General features: G+C 41.6%; 1 protein-coding gene across 4 annotated transcripts in view; it reads right to left on the minus strand.

Moving 5' to 3' along the window:
• The window catches only part of TNRC6B (trinucleotide repeat containing adaptor 6B), a 255,335-nt gene that overhangs the window by 17,551 nt on the left and 225,528 nt on the right, over nucleotides 1-12,256 (minus strand). For all 4 annotated transcript variants that reach the window (XM_040233240.1, XM_040233237.1, XM_040233238.1 and 1 more), the window contains 4 exons: nucleotides 7,176-7,310; nucleotides 4,709-4,885; nucleotides 3,290-3,436; nucleotides 2,941-3,036 (listed from right to left, as the gene is read on the minus strand). In XM_040233240.1, the coding sequence (XP_040089174.1) occupies nucleotides 2,941-3,036; nucleotides 3,290-3,436; nucleotides 4,709-4,885; nucleotides 7,176-7,310 (555 nt within the window). The remainder of the gene's footprint in view (nucleotides 1-2,940; nucleotides 3,037-3,289; nucleotides 3,437-4,708; nucleotides 4,886-7,175; nucleotides 7,311-12,256) is intronic.

Consider the following 12,256-nt stretch of genomic DNA (forward strand, 5'->3'; position numbering starts at 1 on the left):
AACAGTCTAAATAAGTAGATGTTTGAAGAGTAACAAAATAACATTGTTCTCTGAGCTTATCTAACATAAATTCTCAGTGACTATTACTCTGAATTGACATATGAACACATGAGCTAGAGTTAACTCTCAGACACTCAGTCTTGTCCGACTCTTTGCGACCCCATGGATTGCCAGGCTCCTCTGTCCATCGGATTTTCCTGGCAAACATACTGGAATGGGTTGCCATTTCCTCCTCCAAGGGGGAATCTTCCCGATCCAGGGATTGAACCTGGATCTCCTGCATTGCAGGCGGACTCCTTACTGTCTGAGCTACCAGGGAAGCCCCAAGAGTTAATAAGATGACTAACTGCTGCTGCTGTTAAGTCGCTTCAGTCATGTCCAACTCTGTGCGACCTCATAGATGGCAGCCCACCAGGCTCCCCCATCCCTGGGATTCTCCAAGCAAGAACACTGGAGTGGGTTGCCCCTTTCCTTCTCCAATGCATGAAAGTGAACAGTGAAAGTGAAGTCGCTCAGTCGTGTCCAACTCTTCATGACCCCAGGGACTGCAGCCTACCAGGCTCCTCTGCCCATGGGATTTTCCAGGCCAGAGTACTGGAGTGGGTTGCCATTGCCTTCTCCGAACTAACTCTCTACTGCTTCTTAACTAAATACAATCTGAAAAGGAAGATAAATTCAAGGAAATCACCCTTAAAGCCATTAGTCTTACAGATATCAAAGAATGTGAACCCTGGCAGAACTAAAGTATTTATCCTATAAATACTTATTGATTGAATGGAAACTACACTAAAAATTATACTTTTCTTGATCCAGAAGAGTAGATAGCAACATTCAAATGGATTTTAAAATTACAATCAACAAATATTCACTAAGCACTTACTTCACTTTAAGGCCCTAAATCAGTGCTATGGGTAATATAAACAGTGATTCTCAAGAACTTCAAGTTCAGATGGGAAGATGGAACAGATGAACACAGAGTTGTAACCCCAGGGAACATCATATTTGCTCAATACGTGGAGGAGAAAGACAATGCTGGGCTGTCAGCAAAGACTGTGCCAAGAAAAGTCTTGAAGGATTGATATAAATGGATGGGCTCAGCAAAACAGGAAAATACAAACCAAGGTTCAACTTGAACTCTCTGGACCCAATACATTTCCCTGCAATTGTGGCCGAACAATTCCAGGGGCAGAGAGGTACAGGAGGCCATATAGGACAACTGGGGCTGACCCAAGTTTTAGATACTATCAGTTTTGCAGCAGATTTAGTAAGTAGTATTCAAAGGAGGGTCAGAACCTGGGTGACAGCACAAAGAATGGAAGAGAAGAAATGGATGTGAGACAGAAGATAACGCCACTTGGGAGGCGTTATCAGTGCCTGAATCCTGAGAGTGGGGGAGACGGGAAAGAGTAAGGAAGAGGCTAAAGGGAAGAGATGCTGCGACTAAGTGATGCACAATAGCACCTCTAGGCAATGAGAGTTTAGTTACGAAAGAAAGACAATTTGGGGGTGGGGAGGAGGTATATGTTCAGTTTTAAAAAGTCCAGGTGATGCCTGGGGTCACCTCTCAGGTGATCATCTGCTTGTAAAAAAGGGGTGTGGGCAGTTACAGGAATAACAGAGGTGAAAACAAAGTTTTACTTGTAAAGGCAGAAGTCCTAGGTCTTCAGCCCTACATTGGTACCTCTTAAAAATCGGACACAGGGGGCTTCCCTGGCAGTCCAGTGGTTAAGACACTGAGCTTTCGCCACAGGGAGCGTGGGTTAAATCCCTAGCCAGGGAACTAAGATCTCACAAGCCACACGGTGCAGTCAAAAAGAAAAATGCAAAAACAAAACTATGAACTCTGGGTGAGTGAAGTGCCACTGTAGGTTCATCAACTGTGACAAATGTTCCACTCTGGCCGAAGTCCTGTGAAAGAATGATGGAGGGCGGTGTGCAGAGACATGGGATGTAGAGCTAGCTCCTTTACACACTCACTCAGACCTGCAACAGACTCTATCAGCTCTCTGAGTCTCGGTTTCTTCATCTACAAAATGGGATAACAGCAAGAACTTCCCCACAGATTTTGGTGAAGGTAAGATAAGGATTTATGCTGAAGGCTTAGCATGCTGCATGGTCTGCGGGAGCATTCAATAAATGAGGTCACTGTACTGTCAGCACGACGCAGAAGTGGAGACAAAAAGAAGGCAGTCTGCGAGGTCATTAACCTGCAGTGTCTTAGTAGGTAGCTAAGAATCTGTTTTACTTGCATTTACTTGGACAAAGAGCAGAAGCCTTAATGACTTTAATGGCTTAAGGTCCAACTTTCGCAAGACCAACATGCCAATTACTAATGACTGGTTTACCAATCTGTAAGGCGTTGTGCTAAGTAAGTGACTTCAAAGGCTTTTTTATATCCATTAAGTTTTCCATTCCCAACTATCTTTAAAAACAAAACAAAACACACACACAAGGAACTCAGCAAATGTTGGAGAATTAACCAAGGTCCTCTTTTTTTCCCCCCTTGGCCATCTGCCCTTAGCCTTTGTCTGTAAGTGGAAGAATTTTTAGAGAAAAGTAAGTTCTAATTGGCTGCCTTAGAAATAACAAGCTGAACTTAACTGGTTCTTCCCATGGCCCCTGATTTTCTTGGCAGACCGGTTAAAAGAAAAGCACTTGTGTCATCAGGATATAACCTCTGTCCTCACAACACCCACAGCTCCTTGCAATGATGTCACCATCTGCCTTGGTCCTAAATGGTATTTGTCTCATCCTGCCTCTGTGAGCCTGCAAGTTCCCCAAGGACGTGGCCTATATGAGAGATGTCTCTCCATCCACGCTGACCTGTGTTGTTCAGCTGCTATAATTTATTCCTTAAGAAATAAACACCAATTTCCTTTGTACAACGCAACCTGATAGGAAAGTGCTTGCCAGAGGGGAAGAAATGAGTCACATGCCTACCTGAAGTGCTATGAACGTTGGTAAAGGAGTTGTCAGAGGCACTGTAGGGCCAGGCACCAGGTGAAGGCAGCGAGGTGTTGAGGGAAGAATTAGACCCTTTAGATGACAAATGAAGAACGAGATAAAAAACTGCAGATAAATATCAGTGGAACTAGTCAAATCTTGAAGTATTTTATTTGACCTTCGATAAAAGGAAGGACAATCTAAAAAATAAACGTGAAAAACAAAGCTACCTAGTCCTGCATTTCCTGGTGTAATTACTAGACACCAGAGAATGCAAATGAAGCCAGAGACTGCCAAACAGGAAAATACTGGGTGCTGGATAAACATGAGGGGTTTTACTATTTACCTGTGGTGTTATCCCGCAGAAGTTGGTGGTCAGTATCTACAATGGGAGATGTGGCTGTACCCCCCAGCACACTTCCTGGAGTGACATAGGGGTCAGATTCAGGGTCAATGTTTTGGATACCTTTCCATGGCACTCCTGGTTGGAATTCTGAGACAAGGAGAACAAATATTAGATTGAGGTAAGAACTTGTTCAAAATATGGTCAAGTAATTTTTTGATACAACAAATTGGTCTAAGAAAAGTCTAAATTCTGAAGCTATTTTAGCTCAGATTTTCATCATTAAAAAAAAAAAGTCAGCCTGAACACATGCTTTGCCAGCAGCTCTCCTGTGCTGCCACCACACGCTCACCTACTTCCTCTCTGTGCCTGTGAACTTGATGCCAGAGACCGGCTCCCAGGCCAATTCAGGCCTGAGGGCAGGGAGGCAGGCCTGAGTACTGTGGTGCTCAGGACAACTGTGGGGACATCAAGGTGAAAATTGGAAGAGTATCTGAGCTGGAGAGGAGATACTTCTGCTTTATCTCACTGGGAAACTGGCTCAGATGCACAAAAGAAAACAGATGATCGCTACTCCTGGAATGACCAGGGAAAACCGACAGGAACCATTTGGCTTATCATCAGAAGGCCTAGAATATATGTGTTTACAATTTCTTTATATCATATTTAAAGCTTTATATCATATTTTATATATCATATATATCTTTATATATTTAAATCATATGACAGAATAAACTTTTATGTTCCAAATCATGAGGAGGAAGAATGGTATGTAGTATATATGAATAATATGCATTAATAGAGACTATATGTATTCATAGCATAAATAATAGTATATAGAAAAAGGTTAAGGACACAGACTAAAACTCATTTTTATTTTTGGTTTAGTAAAAATTTCAAACTTTTCTACAATGAAAATAGATTACATCAGAATAAAAGAGGAAAAACAGCAAATACTCTCACTGCTCTATGAGTCTACATCCCTAGAACCTGGTAATAAATACTTGGTGAATGAAAAACGAATCAATTCACTGGACATTTCAGAAGAAGTCAGGTTACAAGGCATCCTTTGCACAGATGAATGCCAAGTCCTGGCTCCAAAGTCCCCTTCTTGTATCCTCAGACTGCACTCCCCTAACTCCCTTTGACCCATCTGTGCCCATGCTGTATCTACCACTCAGTAACCTGTCTTGCAGGTGATCAGCATCCACCCTATCTTCTTGACTGAACTCTACAGAGCGAAGACCACCTCTCCCCAACCCATGAAAATCTGCTATCTTTCCAAAGAAAAGCAGAAAAAATTAACTAGATGAAAAAAATCAATGTGGGTGGCAAAAAGCAATCTGTTCAGAACCTGAAATTAACAACTACAAAACAAATGATACCCCAAACACAAAACCACCATTTTCTGGACGGTAGTACCTGGAGGCCAACTGGCATTGCTAGATTTACTTCCGATTTTATTTGTTGGTGGAGATTTGGCAGGTAACCAGCTATCACCAGCAGGACCCGTATGGCCACCCAGTGTGTCACCTGGGATGATGTCAAACTGGTTGTATGGTGACCCTCCTCGGGTCTTACCAGGGGCCACGATAGCGACTGAGAAAAAAAGAGAGGTGATGAGTTCACAGCAGAAAGGACTCCTATGAACAGAACTTGCTGAGCTTTCATTCAGAGGAACTCACAGTCTCCAGGATCTGGTCCTGGAACGAGGTGTTCACACTTGAGAGGCAGTGCATAATTAGGAAGTAGGATGACCATGACAATCCATCTCACCTTTCTGGCTTCTCAGTCTGCACTTCTGCACACAGCACTGTTCTTATTTCTGAATGCCCCTTTCAGTTTAAAACTCCACAGTCTTATGAAATTAATTTGAGAAACTTTCATAAACTATGAATCATACCATCATCCCCACCGTCTTTACACTAATGACTCAAGAATGAGGAGTGGGAAAAATACTAAACAATCTGCAGCACATAAAAGGGTTTTTAACTACATTTCTACTGACACCAACCCACTCAAGTCCTTAAGTGCCGATCAGGCCTAGCTTAGTGGAAGAAGCAAAGTAAACAGAGGGAGCTTGCTGGAGAGAAAAGCATCTGCAATTGCTTTAAATTCCAGAGCAGAGAGCCGGCGTTCCTGCTGATGGTCTCTGCCAGCACAAGACCAGCCGTGAACTCTGCAGCGCTGAGCTCCTGGACCCCACACACGAAGAACAGCAAATCCTTTGTAAAACTGCTCTCCTCAGAGCACTTCAGGGGTTTTGTTGGTGTCCCCCCTATGCATCTTATGTGCTGGGAGGCAAGAAAAAATAATTAAAAGCTTAGCAATTCCCTTAAACTAATAAAAAATGAGCTTTAAATGAAAACTGTGGCCTCTGTGAGATAACATTCTACTTATTTCTCGAATGAATTTTATATGCCATATTGTGTTGCCTGATGTACTCTAAGGATGCAGCTTATCAACAGATAAAATTACTTCCAGGGTAAGGTATTAAAAGGTTCAGTGGTTAAGACCCTGTGCTTCCACTGCAGGGGGCATGAGCTCAACCCCTGGTTGGGGAACTGAGATCCTGAATTCTACATGGCATGGCCAAAAAAAAAAACCCACCCAAAAACCTTTTTCTGTTTGCTATTGATTAAAGTAATCTGCTTGGTTTGGCCTAGCACAAGTATTCTGAAAACCATCTCCATGCTCCACCAAGAACTCATCTGCTTTTCTGGAGCCACTGGTAGGAATCTGACTCAAAGGCACGTTACAGTGAAGAAGCAGAAAACGAAAAGCTCAGTTACCTTGGGGATTGGCTCAGGAAATGGGGAAAATGGACCTGTAAGCTCTCAAATGGCAAGCTTTACCTTCAAGACCACTTCTCACATGCATTTATAATCACACACCTATCCTGTCTTTGGGGACAAGGGTCCTAATGAATTGTAAGCCTAAGGAAGCAGCCAGAGGGCCCCACGCTAGAGATGCAGAGCTTGGATTATTCAGTTCAGAAACAGACTGGACATTTCAATAAACCATTCCTGATTCTGTAATATGAAATCAGATGACGATACTTAGGGATAGCAGGCAGACAGCTCCACGGGGCCACTTCACCAGCCTCCAGAAGTGCACGTGGAAGAGCAGGTTTAGAAAAGAACCCTAAAAGGCTCCAAGCTAATGGGGCTAAGGCTCCAGGAAGCTGCTGCAGGAGCCACTCTGACAGCTATTTACACTTCGTTCTCATGGATACAGACAAGTCCAAGTAAACTACTGACAAGTGAAACAAACACTGACACAAAGGCTGCAGGAAGGCCCCAAGACCTTTTATCCATTTCACAGGGAAATGGAGATGCTCTTACACAGAACTGAGAGAGATGAAGGGCTGACCCACTTTCACGACCAAAGCCTGCAAGACCTTCCAACAACTGTCTTGCAGATACTACAATTCATAAAGAACAAGAAAGGTTGGTGCAAAGTCCAGACCTCATGCGCTGATCGATTAGTCATCTTCAGAGATCAAAGAGTTGAAACAGTCAACATGGTACATATTTACTGTGATCTCTCTCGCAGCTCCGAAAACAGATTCTGTTCTCTCAAGCAATTTATTAGGGTTTTACCCTAAGGGGAGCTCAAGTTCACTGCTACTGCTCTTGATCCTACTGCAGGTGGGAAATTTTGCTTTCCTTAAGTACAACTAGCACTTTAAGTTTCTTACAGTTTGAAATACACATAACGCCAATCTTGCTCTCACAGGTGATCATGGCATGGGTGGGGGTGGGGGATGGAATCAAGACTGTTTAAGAAAAAGCTGAAGATCTGTGCTTCAGAACAAGCGTATAGGACCCTGTGTCAAGGCCTCTGAGGATCAAAAGAGCTTCAGGTCACGAGGCTCTGTGTGTCTTACCATTTTTGTGCATATTGGCTTCCTGTGTGGCTACAGAGGGCACCTCCATCATGGAGGTCCACTGTTTAAAGCGAGACTCTGTTCCAGCCTCCTTCCCACCAACCATGCCGTAGTCCATGCCGCCGGAGCTGAAGCCTGAAATGGAGAAGCACATTTTAGGTCTTTTTTTTTTTTTTTTTTTTAAATCAGTTTCTAGTATCAATAACCAAGAGATCTGAGGCAGAACCCATAAATGGCTTCATTCGTCACTAAAAGACCAATTCACATGAAGTTTTCTTCACTCAGAACAGGTGTTTTGATTCAAAATGTTGGTCTGGGCTCCTGCCTGCTACAAAAGGGACGACTCTGTTCAGGTATGAAAACACATATGATGTCATCTAATGAACATCTCAGGGCACATGTGCACTCACGTTATCTATTTAGCTCAGGTTTGTGTCAAACAGAGTGTGGGACCAGCAGTTCTCCAGCTGAGATAGATGTCCACACTACAAACCAACATGGTGCAACAGCAGCCCTAAAGTTGTGGTAAGGTCTCTATGGGAGGAAAGGCTTTGCAGAAGGACAGCTGATCTAGGGCCTAGGGCAGGAGGGTGAGTAAGTCAAGAAAACCAAGTGCAAAGCTCTAACTGGTGACAGTCACGGGTGCTTAGGGCATGACGAGGAGCCCAGTGTAACTCCAACACCTGGCTGACTATGGATGCAGTGAGATGAGGAGAGATGAAGAGCCACAGCTTGTAGGGTCTTACATGTGTTAGGCCGAGAAGTCTAGAACTATTTTGCCCCCCAAAGATAGGAGATAAGAAGAATTTTTTAGCAAGTGAGATATAGAACTAAGTTTATATTTTACAAAGAGAACTGACAGTCTTGAGAACGGGATAGACTATGGGAGATCAATCTGAAAGAAGTTTTTATACAATGACAAAGACCCCATAGCTTGAACAAGCAACTGGTGAGAGATTCAGAGTGTGTCCTCAAGTGTTAGGCTGTTAGCAAGGGCTCTGGCAGTTAAGATCTTCCCACTGCAGAGGGCTGGACCGGTTAAAACCACACAGGAGAGGCTTGTTGATGGAGCCTCACAAGGCGCACCGTTGGTTTTAGGTTAGAATATATTAAATACTTTTCAAACTAATGCTCAAAAAAGTAAAATAAAGGACTAAAATAAATAGCTGAAACTGAGAGGGGAAGAATAATTAATAAAAAACAGAAAAGTGGGGGACTTCCCTGGTGGTCCATTGGGAACGTGGAGTTCTCCACGTTCCCAACTCAGGGGACCTAGGTTTGGTCCCCAGTCAGGGAACCAGATCCTAAACACTGCAACTAAAAGATTCCATATGCTACAACTAAAACCTGGCATAGCCAAATAAATAAATAAATACATTTTAAAAAGAAACAGAAAAAGGAGAACGAGCCCCAGTCAGCGTAGCAATAACAGGCAAGCACGGGTACCCAAGAAGATCAGCAGGGCGCCCACCATGCCTCAGCATAGGTGTCCTGTGGAAGTTCCCTCTCCCCCTAGCGGACGTGTGGCTCCAACCAGCCCAGACTCCATACTGCACCCACTTTAACTCTCCTACCGTCTGAGGCTGTCTTGTTGGAACCCCGGGTAAAGCGGGCATCTTTCTCATTAGAAACTTGGAGATCTGATGCCACCCAGACATGGCAGCACCACAATTAAACAATAAGGTTTGGCAAGGGAAAAGGAATTAAAGATAAAGAAGGCAAAAGGAGATAAAAGTGCCTTGAAAGATTCAATCTACAAACCCAAAACTATGAGAGGAAAATCAATGCAAGGTTTTATGTAACTCTGTGTCTTTCTTCAATGTCACATAGTGACTGGCCTCATGTAAGGATGGAATGTGCTTAACAAATCTGGATGAAGGGAATTCTGGGCTCTAGAGGCTATTGTAGATGGCACTTCACTCATGACCTTTGTGTGGCTCATGAGCTATCACACCTCCAGATCCAAGAAAATACAGACTTGACCTTGCTATTTCATCAATGGACTTCCTTGGTGGCTCAGACAGTAAAAAATCTGCCCGTAATGTGGGAGACCTGGGTTCAATTCATGGGTTGGGAAGATCCCCTGGAGGAGGGCATGGCAACCCACTCAAGTATTCTTGCCTGGAGATCCTCATGGACAGAGGAGCCTGGTGGGCTACAGTCCATGGGGTCACAAAGAGTCAGACATGACTGAGCAACTAAGCACATACTTTCTCAGTTCATCAAGTGGCCTCCATGTAATTCTCCAGCTCCCCGACACAGAACTTCTAATCAAACAAGCCATTTCATTCAGTCCAATAAGTATTTATGGAGAGCCTAATTTGTGCCAGGCTCTGTGTCAGGAGCTGAGGTACAATCAGAGATAAGACATGCCCCTGGCTTTCCCAGGGCCTCATTTCACCAGGACATGCCTTTTATCTACTTCATCATTGCTACATATACAAGCCCTTGACCACCTTATCTGTCCTTGCCAGAATGACTTTCTTGGCCACACACTCTAACTCGTTGTCTATTCATTACTACCACTTGGCTCACGGCTTGGCTTAACCTCCCTGAGGAAACTCTCAAATTAACCTGTCCTTAATTTATCACTCCTGTACTCTCTTTGTCTACAGTTCTATGTTTTCCACTACTTTTTTTGTCATGGATGAAAAAACAAATTCCTGGTTTCATAATCATTATAATAAGCACTAAGTTATAAAAGAAATCATGCACAGTAGCCTCTTTAAACACAACTTTCTAATCCATGTCCACATGCATGTGCGCTACTGACACAGCATAACCCCAGGAACGATACAGTTATTTTTCTGCTATTTTAATAATCTCTATTATTCATATCTCTACTTTTCACTGGATATACCACACACAGAAATATTACATATTTTGATAAAGTTTAAAAAGTAAAATTTTATTGGAAGTGCATTTTCTAATAAGATGAATGACTTTGTATCTAGATTATTCAGATATTAATGACTATGACTTGATCTAATTCACACTATTCTATTCCTATTTTTAGAATTTTTATAGACTTTATAAAGCACTAAGAAAGTTCACACAAATAAGTAGATGAGAAAAGTAGGAACCTTGTAATCACATCAGTTATTTCTTTACATTACTTTTTGGATATATTTCCTTCTCCCAGCTCAATAAGATATCCAAAAATTATGCTTTATTAATAAATACTAAAATAATAATATTAAATCATAATAAATACTAAATCATCATAATAAATACTAAAACATAATTTTTAAATAGGTCATTATCACTTCAATTAGGTATATTTTCCATTTTGTTAAAAGCAGAAAATTAGAAACTATTTTACAAAGACAAATCAGCTAAGAGTTAGTTAACAGTCATGAAAGTCATTCAACTCTTTAATTCTGAGAAAATATATCAATAGAGGCTTTATCAAAATGTATTTAGAAAAAAACATACTATGAAATTTTTAATTATTCTTGCTAGTCTTTAGCCTACAAGTTATCTTTTTTCTTTCTTACTCTGCTATACTAGGCACTATTTATATTCATAATGTATACATTCATTTTATTACATCTTTTCTGAAAAAACTTTAATCTGTATAAATGCTTTACCTATATTTTCATCAAAACCTTACAGCTATAGGTTTAGTTTATTCAAAACAGGCAGCCAAATCAGACTTGTTTTCAGTCTCGGTTTTTCAATTCCAATAAACTGGTAATATGAATTAAGGAAAACTATAACTGAAATAAACTGCAAAATGCACTGTGTAAGGCAGATTGTAAGTGGCCATATCACAACAGGGCTTCCCTGGTGGCTCAGAGGGTAAAGCATCTGCCCCCAATGCAGGAGACCCGGGTTCGATCCCTGGGTCGGGAAGATCCCCTGGAGAAGGAAATGGCAACCCACTCCAGTATTCTTGCCTGGAGAATCCCATGGACTGAGGAGCCTGGTGGGCTGCAGTCCACGGGGTCACAAAGAGTCGGACACGACTGAGTGACTTTACTTATATCACAGTTAATATAGACTTAATAAAACTAATGTATCCATTGTTTACTAAGTTATCAGATGAAAGTGGGCTGCAGTCCACGGGGTCACAAAGAGTCGGACACGACTGAGTGACTTTACTTATTTACTTATATCACAATTAATATAGACTTAATAAAACTAATGTATCCATTGTTTACTAAGTTATCAGATGAAAATGTTAATAAGTCAGTATGTTCTTTTTCCTTAATTTGGATGATAATGCATAACTAAAATTTTAAGTTACTTATGAAATAGGAATATGGTATTAAAAAACCATGAAATGTATCCAGTAAATATACATATGTATAAATACTGAACTTTGATCCTTTAGTCATTAGGAATAATTAAGTATAAAATCACAAACAATATGATTAATCTAGTAAGACATGATAAAATTTTTCTATATATTCAATAAACAAGAGAAGTATACATACACTGCTAAAAATGAACAGATTTACAGCCAACACATAATTTTACTTTTTAATAGGGTAGTAGAAAATAGTAAAGATGTTATAAAGACTGTCAGTGAAATAAATACATTATGATTCTAGGTTTTTAACAACTAACTGACCGGTACATACCCCGTTCTAAAGGAAATCCAGAGGCTTTACCTATTCGCCATGAAAACATCTGAATCAAAGAGTCAGTCTCACTAACCTATACTGCTCGGGCTGTTCCTAGGTGCTTTTCTTTCCAGCTAAGACAAGCCCTCAGGATGAGCACTAAGAAGGTCTGAAAGGAACTGTGTTCCTGAAACACGTGGAAAAGCCACTTGCGGCTTCCAGATGTTCTCTTCACTTTATACGACTGGATTCCACTTCAAAAACTACACATTCTTTGACAAAAGGGGATGAAGAGAAGCACTGCTGCCCCCACGTCACTCACGTACACTGTCTAAATTCAGAACAACTCAACACACACCAGCATGTGTAGGCTCTTACGTCAGGCTTCATCCCTAAGAGGACACATGATTCAGAAGTTGAGGACTGGAAACCCAGGGATAAGGGCACCATTGATAGTCATCCCAGGAGGCTTCCTCTTTGTCTGGAGCTCCAGAGAACCATGCTCTGACAGGA

The sequence above is a fragment of the Oryx dammah genome, unplaced genomic scaffold (assembly GCF_014754425.2).
Source record: "Oryx dammah isolate SB20612 unplaced genomic scaffold, SCBI_Odam_1.1 HiC_scaffold_29, whole genome shotgun sequence".
NCBI lineage: Eukaryota > Metazoa > Chordata > Mammalia > Artiodactyla > Bovidae > Oryx > Oryx dammah.